The sequence below is a fragment of the Eretmochelys imbricata genome, chromosome 16 (genome assembly GCF_965152235.1).
Source record: "Eretmochelys imbricata isolate rEreImb1 chromosome 16, rEreImb1.hap1, whole genome shotgun sequence".
NCBI lineage: Eukaryota > Metazoa > Chordata > Testudines > Cheloniidae > Eretmochelys > Eretmochelys imbricata.
In genome coordinates this window covers 3,852,448-3,867,180 of record NC_135587.1, presented here as the reverse complement: position 1 = coordinate 3,867,180, position 14,733 = coordinate 3,852,448, and the positions used below count along the sequence as shown (strand labels likewise).

The following is a 14,733-nucleotide window of genomic DNA, read 5'->3' as shown; positions in this document are numbered from 1 at the left end:
GGGCTGGTCTCAGCCCAACTGTGGGAATATCTTGCTCTGTACTTGGTTAGAGAAAACAAAACCAGCCCATTTCCATTCTCATTCCTGCTGCATCTGGTTGCACCCTGTCCATGCACATAACATGCCTTGCACCAGCTCAGCACGTCGCATTCATGCCCGGCTGAGAGCATCTTCGTGATGCCATACACCTCCCAGAACAGGATGGACCTTTCCTGTGTGTGTGAATGTGCAACGTGACACCATCAAACGCTGGAAATGTGAAACACACAAGTCTGCTCCTGACCATTCATGTGACTGACAGAGGCAGGACCACCTTAAAAAAGCATGATGGTTTCCTTGCTGGTACAGCACGGCAGAAGAAGGGTTAACATTCCAGGGCTCAGTCTAATTACTGTTACTCTTGATCATGCTGAGCTGTATCCAGCTAGCTACACCTCTCCCGCTGAATACCGGAGTCTGTTCTTTTTGGACTGAAGATGGCCAGGCCTGGTGAATTTGGATTTGTTTCTTCTTTTTAATATGTTTGAGCTAAAATTGACCCAGGTGCTTTAGAGTTATTCATGTGTGACAAACATCAGGGTTCTTCCCCTCTGCTCCAACTGGAAACGCTGCATCTAGAAACCTGAAACACAACCTACGCTCTCGTGAAAGCCATTGAGGTTGGCTTGCTCTGCAGCGCTCACTGAGACCAAAGGCCAAGAAGGGGGCAGCAAGGAGGCAGCAAGGGGCACACTGGGGGCACGCTGGGGCATCAAGGGGGCATGCTGGGGGCACCAAGGAGGCAGCAAGGGGGCACCAAGACAGGCATGCTGGGGGCACCAAGAAGGCAGCAAGGGGGCACACTGGGGGCACGCTGGGGTCATCAAGGGGGCACGCTGGGAGCAGCAAGGGGGCACACGGGGGGCAACAAGGAGGCACACTGGGGGCACCAAGGAGGCAGGAAGGGGCACGCTGGGGGCACGCTGGGGGCATCAAGGGGGCACACGGGGGGAAGCAAGGAGGCACGCTGGGGGCACCAAGGCGGCAGCAAGGGGGCACCAAGACAGGCACACTGGGGGCACCAAGGAGGCAGCAAGGGGGCCTGCTGGGGGCCCGCTGAGGGCAGCAAGGGGGCATGCTTGAGGCAGCAAGGAGGCATGCTTGAGGCAGCAAGGGGGCCCACTGGGGGCACCAAGACAGAAACTCTGAGCACGATAATTGTGCCTCCTGGGCAGCTGCAAAGCTGTGGGTGTTTTATGTCTGAGAAAGACCCAGTTTTGTCACACTCAGCGCAATACTTCATACAAACCCGACGGCGCGTTTGTTTATTCAGCGGCACTACTGCAAGTTCAGGTCATGAAATCAAGCTTTGAGATGGCAGCTCATTCGAAAAATGAAGACTGAATGGTCACCCTTAACTCTGCCCTCCAAAGCACGCACGGACATCGAACGCTGGCTGCCCCTTTCACACTGAATCTCATTCATCAAGTAACACAAAACACGATACGCACAAAGCTGGAACTTCCATGCAGCAGGCACATGTCTGACTACCACGTAACACAGACTCTGCGTCTGACAGTACCAAAAGCCAGCCCCTCTGTCGGCAAAAGCTTTCAGAGCAGGAGCAGTGGAATTTCCCGAAAAGGGGGGGGGGCACGAGAGCCTGAATCATGGCCCCATCCCAGCATTGCCCCTTCCCCCAATGCCCTGCCACCACACTGCCCCTTCCCCCAAAGCCCCGCCCCCATGCCACCCTATCTTCCCAAGGCCGCACCCCCACACCGCTTCTTCCTCCCAAGCACTGCTTGCCCCACCTCCAGTGCTGTGGATGTGACTGAGGCAGGCCAGAAGGGCCCGGCTCCCTTTCAACCTGACTCGTTACAGCCGAGTCCCCACTGGTGCAGTGACCTGCCTGGAAGGGGCAGCAGTGTGTTGAGGGGCACAAGCAAGTGCTGGGGGGTGGGAAGGGAGGGATCATGTTTCAGTTGTTGTCTTAAGCTGGGAACACATGCTCCTGTACGGTGCACTATGGAGTCCTGAGGGGACGCTCTGCCCCGCACATTTGAGTTGGATCCCAGCTGATCACTGCCTGCTGCTGTGTGTTTACTCCAAGCTCCCCTTTCCACCTCAGCCAGCAGGAGCTTGGTTCCTAGGCAGCGCTAACTCGGGTGTGTCCCCCTCCCACCATCATTTCTGGTGTGACATTAGTGGGCCATATAAGTAGGGGCATTGCCAGCAGATCGAGGGACGTGATCGTTCCCCTCTATTCGACACTGGTGAGGCCTCATCTGGAGTACTGTGTCCAGTTTTGGGCCCCACCCTACAAGAAGGATGTGGAAAAATTGGAAAGCATCCAGCGGAGGGCAACAAAAATGATTAGGGGGCTGGAACACATGACTTATGAGGAGAGGCTGAGGGAACCGGGATTGTTTAGTCTGCGGAAGAGAAGAATGAGGGGGGATTTGATAGCTGCTTTCAACTACCTGAGAGGTGGTTCCAAAGAGGATGGTTCTAGACTATTCTCAGTGGTAGAAGATGACAGGACAAGGAGTAATGGTCTCAAGTTGCAGTGGGGGAGGTTTAAGTTGTATATTAGGAAAAACTTTTTCACTAGGAGGGTGGTGAAACACTGGAATGCGTTACCTAGGGAGGTGGTGGAATCTCCTTCCTTTGAGGTCCCTTCCAACCCTGATATTCTATGATTCTATGATCAGACTGGGCGCGTTTCACACCCACTTTACACTGGTGTGAATGACTGTGCAAGATGCAGGGCAATGGGGAATCAGGCAGCAAACAAAGAGCAAACTGAAGATCCTTCCAGACAAGGAAGAGGAGCGTACAACTATACACAAGTCAGGCCTTGGATTAGGCTGGGTACATCGGCGCTGGAGTCTAACAGCCAGAACCTGCTATCTCTGTCCTTCTGCATCCCCAGTCAGAAGTATCTATGGCTCGGCTCTGGCATGCCCCCAACAATGCTCAGAGCCCTTCACTACAACACAGGGTTGGCCCAAAGCACGAGCCACTGTATTCCAACAGTGCACTCTACAGCCACCCAGATCTTTGTTAGGAGGTGTGGCCATAGACAGGAGCCAGAGAGAGCAAGACATGCTGGGACTTACAGGTTTCATAGGCTGTAGCCAAGATGAGGACAGCTGCTGGGCAAATTAAGTGCTGCCACTGGATCCTGGCAAGTGGTTAAGATGGCTCCTGGCTAGGCAAAGTTTAGGCAACCCCCTGAGTCCTGAACACAGTAACATAAAGCCTAAAGCAGTGGTTCTCAAACATTTGTACTGGTGACCACTTTCACACAGCAAGCCTCTGAGTGTGACCACACCCTTTATGAATTAAAAACTCTTTTTAAAAAATATTTAACACTATTACAAATGCTGGAGTGAAGCGTGGTTTGGGGTGGAGGCTGACAGCTTGTGACCCCCCCATGTGATAACCCTGTGACCCCCAGTTTAGACCCCCTGGCCTAAAGGCTCAAACTCCAGAAGCTTAGTCAGATTGTCAGCTCTTCGAGGCAGGGACTGTCTTTTTGTTCTGCGTTTGTGTCAGACCTGTCCTGGAGCTCCTCTAAATACGGCTCCTACCATTAATACGGAGAAGGCAAACAAGGAACCCAACATTTATTATTGTTATGACTCTCTCAATTTTAAAGCCAATTTCTTGATCTTTAAGGCTTCCAGTTTGGTGGCCCTGTAACCATTCATCTTCAGGTCTTGTGGGATGGATGGCATCAGGGCAGAGCATGGCACCTCACCCACCCCGAGTGCTAGGATCCTTAGGTGTGTTTCAAATGCTGCTTTTTCTAGTGAGACTTAAACAGAAGCTGCAGTAGAAAATGAGAATTACAAAAAAAAAAAAAAAAAGCGTGAGAAAGGAAACGTGAGCCAGCCCCGAAGCGATGTAACCAATCCAGCAGAAACAATAGCCCGGGAAGAAAAACCAGTTCCTACACACAAGGTGGAATAGGCAGGGAGAGGGAGGGGGAAGGGCATGGAAAGGCAAACCCAGTGCACTTTCAAGCACTGCAAAACAACAAGGCAATTATTAGCCTGAGAGCTGCTAAGGGCAACGCTCCCCCCTTCCCTGGGGGCCCATGTGAAATCAAGATGGATAGCATGGCAAATGTGCCTTCCCAGCCGGCAGGGCTGCGGGGTGCCCCCGGCCACTTCCCAAACTGGCTAAGCAGCTGGGGTGCCAGGATTTCTGGTGTCTGAGGGCAGATCTCCACAGCGAAAAACACCCTGCGCAGTGAGGCTTAGAGCCTGGCTCACCTGCGGTAGATGTTTGGGCTCAGGAGCCTGGACTCCAAACCGCGCCTGAATGGCTACACTGCTGTTTTTAGCCCTGCAGCACGAACCCCGCAAGCTTAAGACAATTGACCGAGGCTCTCAGACTTGCTGCTGAGGGTTTTCTTTCGCTGTGTAGACGTACCCTAAGCCACTTGTCATAGGAGCCTGACCGGAAAAAGCCGCTACTCGCGGGCAAGACACTGACACCCCAAAAGGCCCTGCCTGCCCATCACTATGATGGGAGGCCTGGCTGCCCCTGCTGGGTAGGCAGAGTGACACAATAGCTGCCCTCTAAGTCCCACAACGGGGCCAGATTGTCAAAAGAGCTCCCACTGAGGAACCTAAATAAGGGATCAGAGTTTCAAAGGGCTCCTGGGGAGAGTACGTGCATGTGCCTGGGTTAGCATACCTACATGCCCATATGTGCGCTTGTACATGCGTGTCTGTGCGTGCAGCTGTACATGTGCGAGTATGTCTGTGTGCATGTGCATGCGTGCTTAAGGGTGCGTGGGGGTGCGCACGCACCAGTGAGCATGGGAGAGCACGTACATGTGTTCTGGTGGGTACTTGTGGATGCGCACGTGCGCGTGTGTGCACATGTTGGGCACTGAACCCTGGTGAAAAGGTAGCCCTGATTTAGGAGCCTAAATGGGAGCTGAACTCCCTTGGGGGGAGGGGTAGCTCAGTGGTTTGAGCGGTGGCCTGCTAAACCCAGGGTTGTGAGTTCAATCCTTGAGGGGGCCATTTAGGGATCTGGGGGGCAAAAATTGGGGATGGGTCCTGCTTTGAGCAGGGGGTGGGACTAGATGACCTCCTGAGGTCCCTTCCAACCCTGATAGTCTGTGATTCTAAGCATCTGGCCCCATCTTGGGATGGATTTCTAGCAAAGCAGATCATCTGCTACTAACTCCTAATACACAGGATTTGGGTCCACCAGATACCTTGCTTTGGGAGATACAAGGATGGTCCTTAGGGGAGATGGAAAGGGACACGCTGAACATCACTGAATTCTGGGGGATGGCAGGTTGGACTGGACAGAGGGTAGGAACGTCTTCTCATCTGTATGTTTCAGAAATCATCATCAATAAATTACACAGGTAATCTGTCCATCTGTCTCTCCCTGGCACATAAGCCAATAGGGTCCTTTTGAGACACAAGCCAGCAGAGTATAACCTGTTTGCCAGGTCAGTTAATGGGGTTATCTACTTGGTCTAGTTTTTCTTCAAGGGTCAATAAGGATACAAACTATTGCTGCCTATTGACCTAGACTCAGGACAGACAGCCAATCAGCTCCATGGATTGGCTCCAAGTTGCTAATGTTCCTAGACACCTCCGTGAGGAGCGCCCATGGCATGTGGCGAGTGCAGCGTGAAGGCCTACCAAGCTAGGCTGTAACAAATGCCTCATGCTGGCGAACTAACTACTCCTGCCCAAGGGGCCTCGATATTTATCCAGTAGTGCTGCCCAGCCCGGGAGTGCACTGGCAACTTCCCAAGCCGGATGGAGGCAATGGAGCCAACTGCAGGGGCCTTCGTCTGACACAGTGGACGATGGGTCTCCAAGGAATCTGTCGCAGGACTAAAGCCCAGATTCTCTCTTTGTTATGAGATCAACCACCAACCTGAGAAGATCGACAAGACTATTGGCCACCAGAACTGCGGGAGGGGAACGTCGATGGGGGGCTAATGGAATGTCTGGCTCTGCTGATGCCATCTCTAGTCCTGGAGGACTGATTGTGTCCTGAAATGCCTCAACCTCCTCTTCAGGTCCAGGCTACCGGTTATTACACCAGGATTCCTACCGCTCCTTGCCAATAAATGGGAGCAGGGTGAAGTGCCTTCCTCCCCGACACTGTCTCATCCGCACTCACCAGGAACTCATATAGGAAGCGGATGCTGTTTGGCCATGTCTGTACTAGGGACATTTCCTCACTGATACCACCCCCAGATCAGCTCTGAGGTCCACAATGCAATGGGGATAGCTGGCTGCCAGAGGTAACAGGTATGCTTTACGTGCCTGAGAGTCACATCGACGGATCCCCTAATTTCCAAAGTCCTGGCTGGTTAACTCGGCCTGGGATGCTCTCCACTAGGCAGGATGCACCACAGCTTGCTCCCTCAGGCTTACACAATCTTGAGGAGGAGCCAGAAGCAAGCATGTACCCCTCCACACACAGTTTCCGCAGCAGATCAGCACTGGCCCTGGACCTCACGTTGAGATTCCGAGTCAGTTGTTACCATCACTAGCCCTGCTTTTATACACAGGGAAAGTGCAGCCTAGAGACAGGAGGGGAATCGAACAAGGTCACACAAAGAGTCACTGGGCGAGCTCAGAACAAAACCCCTGTGTGTCATTCACAGCCCCCTGGGCTAACCACTAGACACAAGGCCTCTGCCTTTCAGTCCAGAGTGAAGTCAAATGCCATTGGCTCACATACTCAATGGTATCTCAGCAACCAGAAGGGGCAGAGACTTTTGTTTTTAGAAGAGAAGCTTAGACTCTGTAGAAAACATCACAATATGCAAAATCTGCTAAGGGCTTTTCTTACCTTGTTGATTTCAATTGCCCCGGCCATTAGTATACAGCTCGCATTAGAGCTGCCTCTGCTCCTAGTATTCATGAATGTTTCTTCCTTGGTTCGAATGCAGAGCCCATGGCCATGGGATCTGAGCATCATTCCAGGATCCTCTCAGTTAGATATGGACAATTCATGGGTAGTCAAATCAATGTGGGGACAACAAAATCACATCATGTTTCCATAGGCTGTGCTGAGTTTGTCCTCTGGGTCAGTGAGCCGATATAAACAGCATGGGAAGACACAGTCCTAGCTCTTCCTTCTGGCTATTACAGGCCAAGCAAGAGTTTGTGTATGTCTCCAGTTTTTGCTGTGGCTCAGAAGAGGGTGAGGATTTAGCTCTGTTCCCAGCAGATGTTTCTGCCTTGACACACGGTGAGCCCTCAGAACACTGCAGCTGGATTGCTGCTTCCCATCATGCTGAGTCAGCTTTCCAGGAGGCAGAGCTCTCTCGCTCCCAGAGACCACCAAAGGGGGCCTTGGATTCTCAAAATACCTGTCTGAACTCAACAGAAGATGGCTGTCCAGGGTGGTGGTGGTGGGGGGTGTTTTTAAATAATTGGTATCAGCATCTTGATAGCCCGAAGTTCTCATGGTTACTCCTGTAACCTGTCAATCTTAGCACTCATTGATAACTCACAGTTGGCTTGGAATCTTGGCCACATAGTGATCGGCTGCTGTGAGACTGCAGCTTGTCCGAGACACATGCAGATATATGACCTGAGTACCTGACATCCAAATTCAGCCCTTCAGTTAATAAAGGAATAAAGATCTGAGGGCAGGGATCCCACATTTGCAACACTGTGGGCTCCACAGGCAACTTTCCAGTAGCCTGAGGGTGGCATGTATGTTGCACACCCAGGTACATGCAGTCTACCCCAGAAATAAACCCAAATGGCCATTCCATATGATGGGGGTAGCTGTGCCTGTACAGGGTGGAGTACATGATCCCTGTCACCCTGATCCGCATGGCACTTTGGACTCCTAGCTCCACAAGTATGACACCTTGGCTGTCTGAAGGCAGAGGCGGAGTGAAGGGGTCTCAGATGCATTACGGGCTTGCAGGTTGCACTTTGGTCTGCCCAGCAAAAGGAGACTAAAAGGCCATCAAGAAAACTCTGGGAGGCTGGGAACAATTCACAGCGATCCTCACAGCAGAGTTTTCCTCTGTGTCAATGGCACTGGGGAGTCCATGCTTCTTGGTCAGTGGCTCCAGGTCAGCTCTGCTCAGCTCTTGGTTCTTCTATTTGCTGCTCCTCCAAACTGCGTCTGGGTGGGATCTTTCCGGATCACACATCCTCAGCAATAAAGCATCTCCAATTGCAGCGTTGTCCTCAGTGAGCTGGAACTGAACCCACCTCCCTCTCCCAAAACCATGCTTTTGTCTGCGGCACTGCTGCAGTGAGGAAAGCCAGCGGACACCACTCTGATTCAGACAAGGAGCCAGCTATGAGAAGATGCCATTACATGCAATCACATTTCAGAGTAGGACAGCTGCTGTCTACTCTAATACTGAGTGCTTCCCATTCACTGATCCTTGTATCTCATTTTGGAATCTTCCTTTTGAAAGCCTCATTTATTTACAGTGATCAAATGCTCCCAGTTTCCATAAGATGGCTAAAGGTGTGCATTAAGACCCAGAGATTACAGCTCCAAGCATGCAATTCTCCTCCTTAATCAAAGTGACCAGAACTTTTAGATCAGAGGAGTAGACGTCATGATGGGATTTCTCTGTAATGTATGCTTTGAGTGACACACTTGCAAAAGGGCTGCTTTTATTGTATACCTCAGCCCCTTTTGCGCTATTGTGATCACCTCCACATTTGTTGCAAGCTAATCTTTTCTCTGCCATTTGTTTCCCCTTATGTTCTATCTTTGTGCCTTGGGATGCATTCTCAATTATATGCACTTCAGTACTTTCACTGCTTGCTGATGCTTTCACTTAAGCAGATTTCCCAAGTTCTCCAAATATCCACTCTTCTTTCCAAAGCCAGGTCCTATTTCTCATAATAACCCTTGTTATCAGTTATGCCACAACAAAATTAGACCCATCAGACCGCCTGTGAACTGTTCAAACTCACACAGTTTCGCTTTATTCCATAGGTTGTAACATACTGGCCAATCTTCTCACCGAGAACCTGGTTTCTTGTGAAGAAAACGTGCCTTTTCCACGTGACGTCCTTGTATGGGTCACAGGACCTTCTCAGGTTTCTGAAGGCCTCTGCCTAGCAGTTTGCAGTCCTTCCTGCCCTTGTGGACATGCTATCGCTCTCCAGTGCCTCTGGACCTACCATACGCAGCATGGCGGAGAATTTCACCCTCCTAGAGTTGCCAGCTCACACTATTTTATCAGAAGCTGGGAGTGGGCGACGGGGGATGGATCACTTGATGATTACCTGTTCTGTTCCTTCCCTCTGGGGCACCTGGCATTGGCCACAGTTGGTAGACAGGTTTCAGAGTAACAGCCGTGTTAGTCTGTATTCGCAAAAAGAAAAGGAGGACTTGTGGCACCTTAGAGACTAACCAATTTATTTGAGCATGAGCTTTCGTGAGCTACAGCTCACTTCATCGGATGCATACTGTGGAAAGTGTAGAAGATCTTTTTATACACATAAAGCATGAAAAAATACCTCCTCCCACCCCACTCTCCTGATGGTAATAGCTTATCTAAAGTGATCACTCTCCTTATAATGTGTATGACAATTAAGTTGGGCCATTTCCAGCACAAATCCAGGTTTTCTCAATCCCCCCCACCCCCCCAACAACAAAGCCCGTTGCCAACTGTGCCCACATATCTATTCAGGGGACACCATCAAAGAGCCTAATAACATCAGCCACACTATCAGAGGCTCGTTCACCTGCACATCTACCAATGTGATATATGCCATCATGTGCCAGCAATGCCCCTCTGCCATGTACATTGGTCAAACTGGACAGTCTCTACGTAAAAGAACAAATCAGATGTCAAGAATTATAACATTAATAAACCAGTCAGAGAACACTTCAATCTCTCTGGTCTCGCGATTACAGACATGAAAGTTGCAATATTACAACAAAAAAACTTCAAATCCAGACTTCAGCGAGAAACTGTTGAATTGGAATTCATTTGCAAATTGGATACAATTAACTTAGGCTTGAATAGAGACTGGGAGTGGCTAAGTCATTATGCAAGATAACCTATTTCCCCTTGTTTTTTCCTACCCCCCCCTCCTCCCCCGATGTTCTTGTTAAACCCTGGATTTGTGCTGGAAATGGCCCACCTTGATTATCATACACATTGTAAGGAGAGTGGTCACTTTAGATAAGCTATTACCAGCAGGAGAGTGGGTTTGTGTGTGGGGGTGTGTGTGTGTGTGTGAGAAAACCTGGATTTGTGCTGGAAATGGCCCAACTTGATTATCATACACATTGTAAGGAGAGTGATCACTTTAGATAAGCTATTACCATCAGGAAAGTGGGGTGGGAGGAGGTATTTTTTCATGCTTTATGTGTATAAAAAGATCTTCTACACTTTCCACAGTATGCATCCGATGAAGTGAGCTGTAGCTCACGAAAGCTTATGCTCAAATAAATTGGTTAGTCTCTAAGGTGCCACAAGTACTCCTTTTCTTTTTGTTGGTAGACAGGACACTGGGCTAGATGGACCTTTGGTCTGACTCAGTATGGCCGTTCTTATGGTCTGATGAGTCTCCTGACATTTGGCATTTGCTCCTGGAGTTAAATGATTACCCAAGAATCTCAGTTTTCATTAGAGAAAAAAAATTGTAGCTTCCTTGGTTGTGGAGTAAATCCAGGAAGCAAATGAGCAGAACCCTCAATGTATGATTTTTAAAAAATCTTGTGGTTTTTGTGAGCCTGATGTGATCTGTGAACTCCTGAAGTTGGCAATACTAGATTTCTCTTTGATGCCACTCTGGCTGGGCTGCAGCCACCTGCTCCCATTCTCTGCCAGGATCCCTTCCAGATAGGGATTCGGCTGGTTTCCTTTGCTTCACTTTTGTCCGAGATGTCATTTACATGTGACACCATGTAACACTGGTGCGACACACAGGAATGCCAGTACCGCAGACTGGTCTTGCTTCCTACTCACAAACCTCATGACCCGGGTCAGGCTAATACCCCTGTGCCCCATGGCAGGGTTAGTATATGTTGCCTGTAGTGGTTGCTGTTCCAGCCCTTGGTTTTACAATGTTTGAAAATCCCTGGCTTCCAACTCTCCCCTCGCTGTCCCCTTTCACAGGGCAGGAGCTCTTACAGATGCAGGGAGGCTCAGCTGATGAGCTCATGGCTGCAATCCATGACAATAACAGGAGACATGCCTGCAAAAACTGAAGGCTCAACACAAACATGTTGTTTCTCTGTCTTGCTGACCCAACCATACAGCTCTGATTGTGCAATCAACTAAGCCACAATCCAACCCGTGGCACTCAGCACAGACATGCTGTCACCATCTGCCTCTAGGCCTGCCGGGTTCCCTGGAATCTCTGACTTCTCTGGGGCCGATGCCACTCAGCTCACATGTCTACTTTCCGTGCCAGGGCCAGGTTTTGTGAGCTGCGGCACAGAAGGTGCAGCCCAGGAGGAGCAGGGGAAAAGGCGGCTTTAAACGTGCTTTGTGCCATCTGAATTCTGGGCTGGTGCAGGAGCGAAAGTGGCATAAATCACAGCAACCTTTCCTGGTTGTCCATGGCCTGAATCACAGCCCATAATGCCTAGCGCTATGGCTGCTCTCCCTCCTGCCACTGGCAGAGCATGGGTGAGTGCAGCATAAAGCAGCTTGTGACAGCCCTATGCTGCTCCCATGCTGGCCCCCTACAGCTCACTGATCACCCCTATCTGCCACTGGAACAATTTATAACCGGGGCAGTGCGGGGGGCAGAACCAGCCCTGGACATTTTAAGAGATTGTTTCATTGGATTAATACAACCGCAGAACCAAGGTGTGTCATGAGGATAAGTGTGAAACTGACCGAATCCCCAGGGTTTTTCTCCTGTTTCTATGGAATTCTTTAGATATTTTCCCCACAACAAATGGTTCAGTGCATTTTTTCCTTAAAGCACCCTAATAGCTAGCAACCCATGGGCAACCCCACAATAATAAATAGGACCCTGCAGCCCAGTGCTCATGAGCAACCCTGCAATACTAAACAAGTATGTTTAACCCACCATCCATATGAAACATTACAAACCAATACGGAGAAAAAGGGTGCAAGCAAATACATTTCAGTTTCCAGCGTCCAGAGGCTGTGATTAACATATGACTGATCTCTGGCAATGCCTTGACACATCAAACTTTGATGAGATGTCAGAGAAAGTCTCCCTCTGTCTCCAACAGCTGGGGTGAAGAGAAGGAATCTAAGCGGATCTCCTAGCACCCTACCAAGATCACAGAAAACGGATCTGCTCTCTGTCCAGGCGAGCTGTCACCAGCAATGGGGCTGGAGCGGGTGGGTAGGAATGCCGGACGTATGAGCAACTTAAGCGAGACATGGTGAATGTGTGGCAGGGAAAGGTCTTGTTCCACCATGTGGAAGATCTAGAAAGAGACAGGCATGGTGCCCCAGCACGCTATTATCTCGGGATGCTGCTGACTGAGAGGCCCAATCTCCGCTGCAGAAAGAGCTGGAAGAGCCTAAAACACTCACTGGAGGGAAAAGGTAAAAGCGAGAGCTACGTGGAAGCTGCTGGATCCTGTCATTTATTGTGCTCCAAATCCTGCTGCCTATGTAAAGAACATGCACCCAAGGAGCCCAGTCCCTGCCATTCTGTAGCAAAACAACAACACTGATCTTGGGCATGAATCCCTGCTGGGTTCTGCACCCAAGCCCCTTAAATTCCACTGTGAAACTCACCTGGGTCCTGCTAACATGGCATAGCATGGCCATGCTGCAGGGACCCCCAGCTGTGATGGTTGGCCTCTCTGCACCTACACCCTGCCCGAACAACTGTGCTTGTACCAGTGCATTCTGGGAAACAGTCTTAGCTGCTGGGGTGGGGGACAGAGGGTTGTGGGGTGTCTCCCCACTGCACAGGCCTGGGATTGGTAACCTATTTACGCAAGGCACAGGTGGAAGGACCTAGGGGGAGCCTGACACTTGGGTTACAGTCATCTGATGACCATGAATGTGACACTGCTCAGTAAAAACAGCGAGGGAATGCATTTTGGGACGGATTTGCCCCACCCAGCCTGGCTCTGTGTGCTGCTGCAGCAGCCTACGTGAACTGAGGAAGCCCCTGATAACTTCTAGTGCAGGGACTACATAAGGCTTCAGTGACTCTTGTAAACCACAGTTTAGGGGCGTGCCGGAGGTGGGACGAGGTAGGGGTGTAGCACATAGATCCTGGGTGGGGCAGCCAGAGACGGGCTAGCTAAATTGTATCAGGAACTGTGCCAGCCCCTGGAACAGTCTAGGATGGAGAGGGCACAACACTGTTAAAAGCCACCCCTAGGCTGCACGCACAATCCTGCCCCCAGCATTCACCCAGAGCCCTCCAGGTGCTGCGGGGCAGGAGTCTGTTGGGCTGATTGGAGTGTCCTGGTGTGACTGAGAGTTGAGTTTAGCCCATGGGCAGAGGCAGATTGCAATTTATTGAGGCCCTAGGCACAAAGAACCTTTGGGCCCCCCACATTCTGGTGGCCCAGAGGCACCAGAACCGGGGCAGCCATAGCCCCCCCACTTTTGAACATGGGCGTAGTAGCCTCAGGCAGGTGTGGAACAGCGGCAGAATGGGCATAGTTCGGAGGGCAGCGGGGATGTTGCCTCCTCAAACTGCAAGGCTCAGGCCAGACAGGACAGGACAGTAACGTGGTTACTATCTTGGCACAAAGCCCACGTGGCAGCAGGGGCAGCCTGTCACCAGGAGCAGGAAGGCTGAGCCAGAAGCAACGGGAGTTGGACCAGAAGAGCCCTCCCTGCCTGTGACCTTCCCGGGGCTCCCCACCGCCTCCCAACCAGGGCAGGGCCTCTTCTCCCAACAGAGCATGTCTGCAGGCCTTGAGGAGGGGCAGAGGGCCAGACTGGAGCCCCCGCCCTGCGTCCCACCAGCAGCAGTGTGCTCTGGGGGCTGGGGACACAGGGTGGGGGCTGCTCTCAGGCACCACCCCACCCCCTGCCCAGGACAGGTGCTGTGTTTTGGGATCCCCACAGCAGCCCTGGCTCTTACCACTGCCTGGCTTTGGCTTCTGGCCTGGCCAGCGGGTAGGGCCCCGGGGGAAGGAGGAGAAGCAGGGAGTGGGGCCTCAGTTCTGGCATCAGTGGCCTCTTCACTTGTACCCAGGTTCCAGTGCTCCTGGGGGGCCCCTAAACTGGCTGGGGTCCCTGGGCATGGGGCCCATGGGCCCAGGCATTAATCCACCACTGCCCATGGGCTGTCTATTTCTGGGCTGGGTGAAAATCTGTCGAGCTCAGGGCCTCCCTGGTATCATGCTGCCCTGTGAAAAGGTCCCTATAAGTCATCACAGCCAGGCCCTTGTTGGATATGCTCAGCAGAGGGGCCAAGGGTCGAATAGGCCGTGGAGAGAAAACTCTCCTCTGACCACAGAGGGGATAGGTCTGGGGTGGGGGTGAAGCTCACTCTTAGGGTACCTGGGGGAACCGTGCACAGCCACTAGCCATGCTGTCCGTGAGCTTGGGGTGCCAGATTCCAGGGCTTGCATCTCAACACACAAGAATCCCTTGTAATTCAGCCCAGCCAACACTACTTTGGCATGAACTGTCATGTGCCCCAGCACTGGGCACTCTCCTTCGCCATGGCTACGCTCCTGGGCAGGGCATCCCTCATAGTAAAAGAAACCTGAATGAACCCTCTGCAGAAGCAACTCATATCAATTCCCCCACTTAACCCCACTTCCCGGCTGGCCTCTCCCAGCACAGGGGTG

At 51.5% G+C, this 14,733-nt stretch overlaps 1 protein-coding gene across 9 annotated transcripts in view; it reads right to left on the bottom strand.

Moving 5' to 3' along the window:
- EXD3 (exonuclease 3'-5' domain containing 3) overlaps positions 1 to 14,733 on the bottom strand; it is a 556,345-nt gene that overhangs the window by 39,483 nt on the left and 502,129 nt on the right. Inside the window, exon 20 of one of the 9 annotated variants that reach the window (XM_077836030.1) lies at positions 3,613 to 3,814. The exons of the other annotated variants lie outside the window; for them this stretch is intronic. Coding sequence (XP_077692156.1) covers positions 3,794 to 3,814 — 21 coding nt within the window. The 3' untranslated portion in view covers positions 3,613 to 3,793. Of the gene's footprint in view, positions 1 to 3,612; positions 3,815 to 14,733 lie in introns of those variants that run through there. 9 annotated transcript variants of the gene reach the window in all.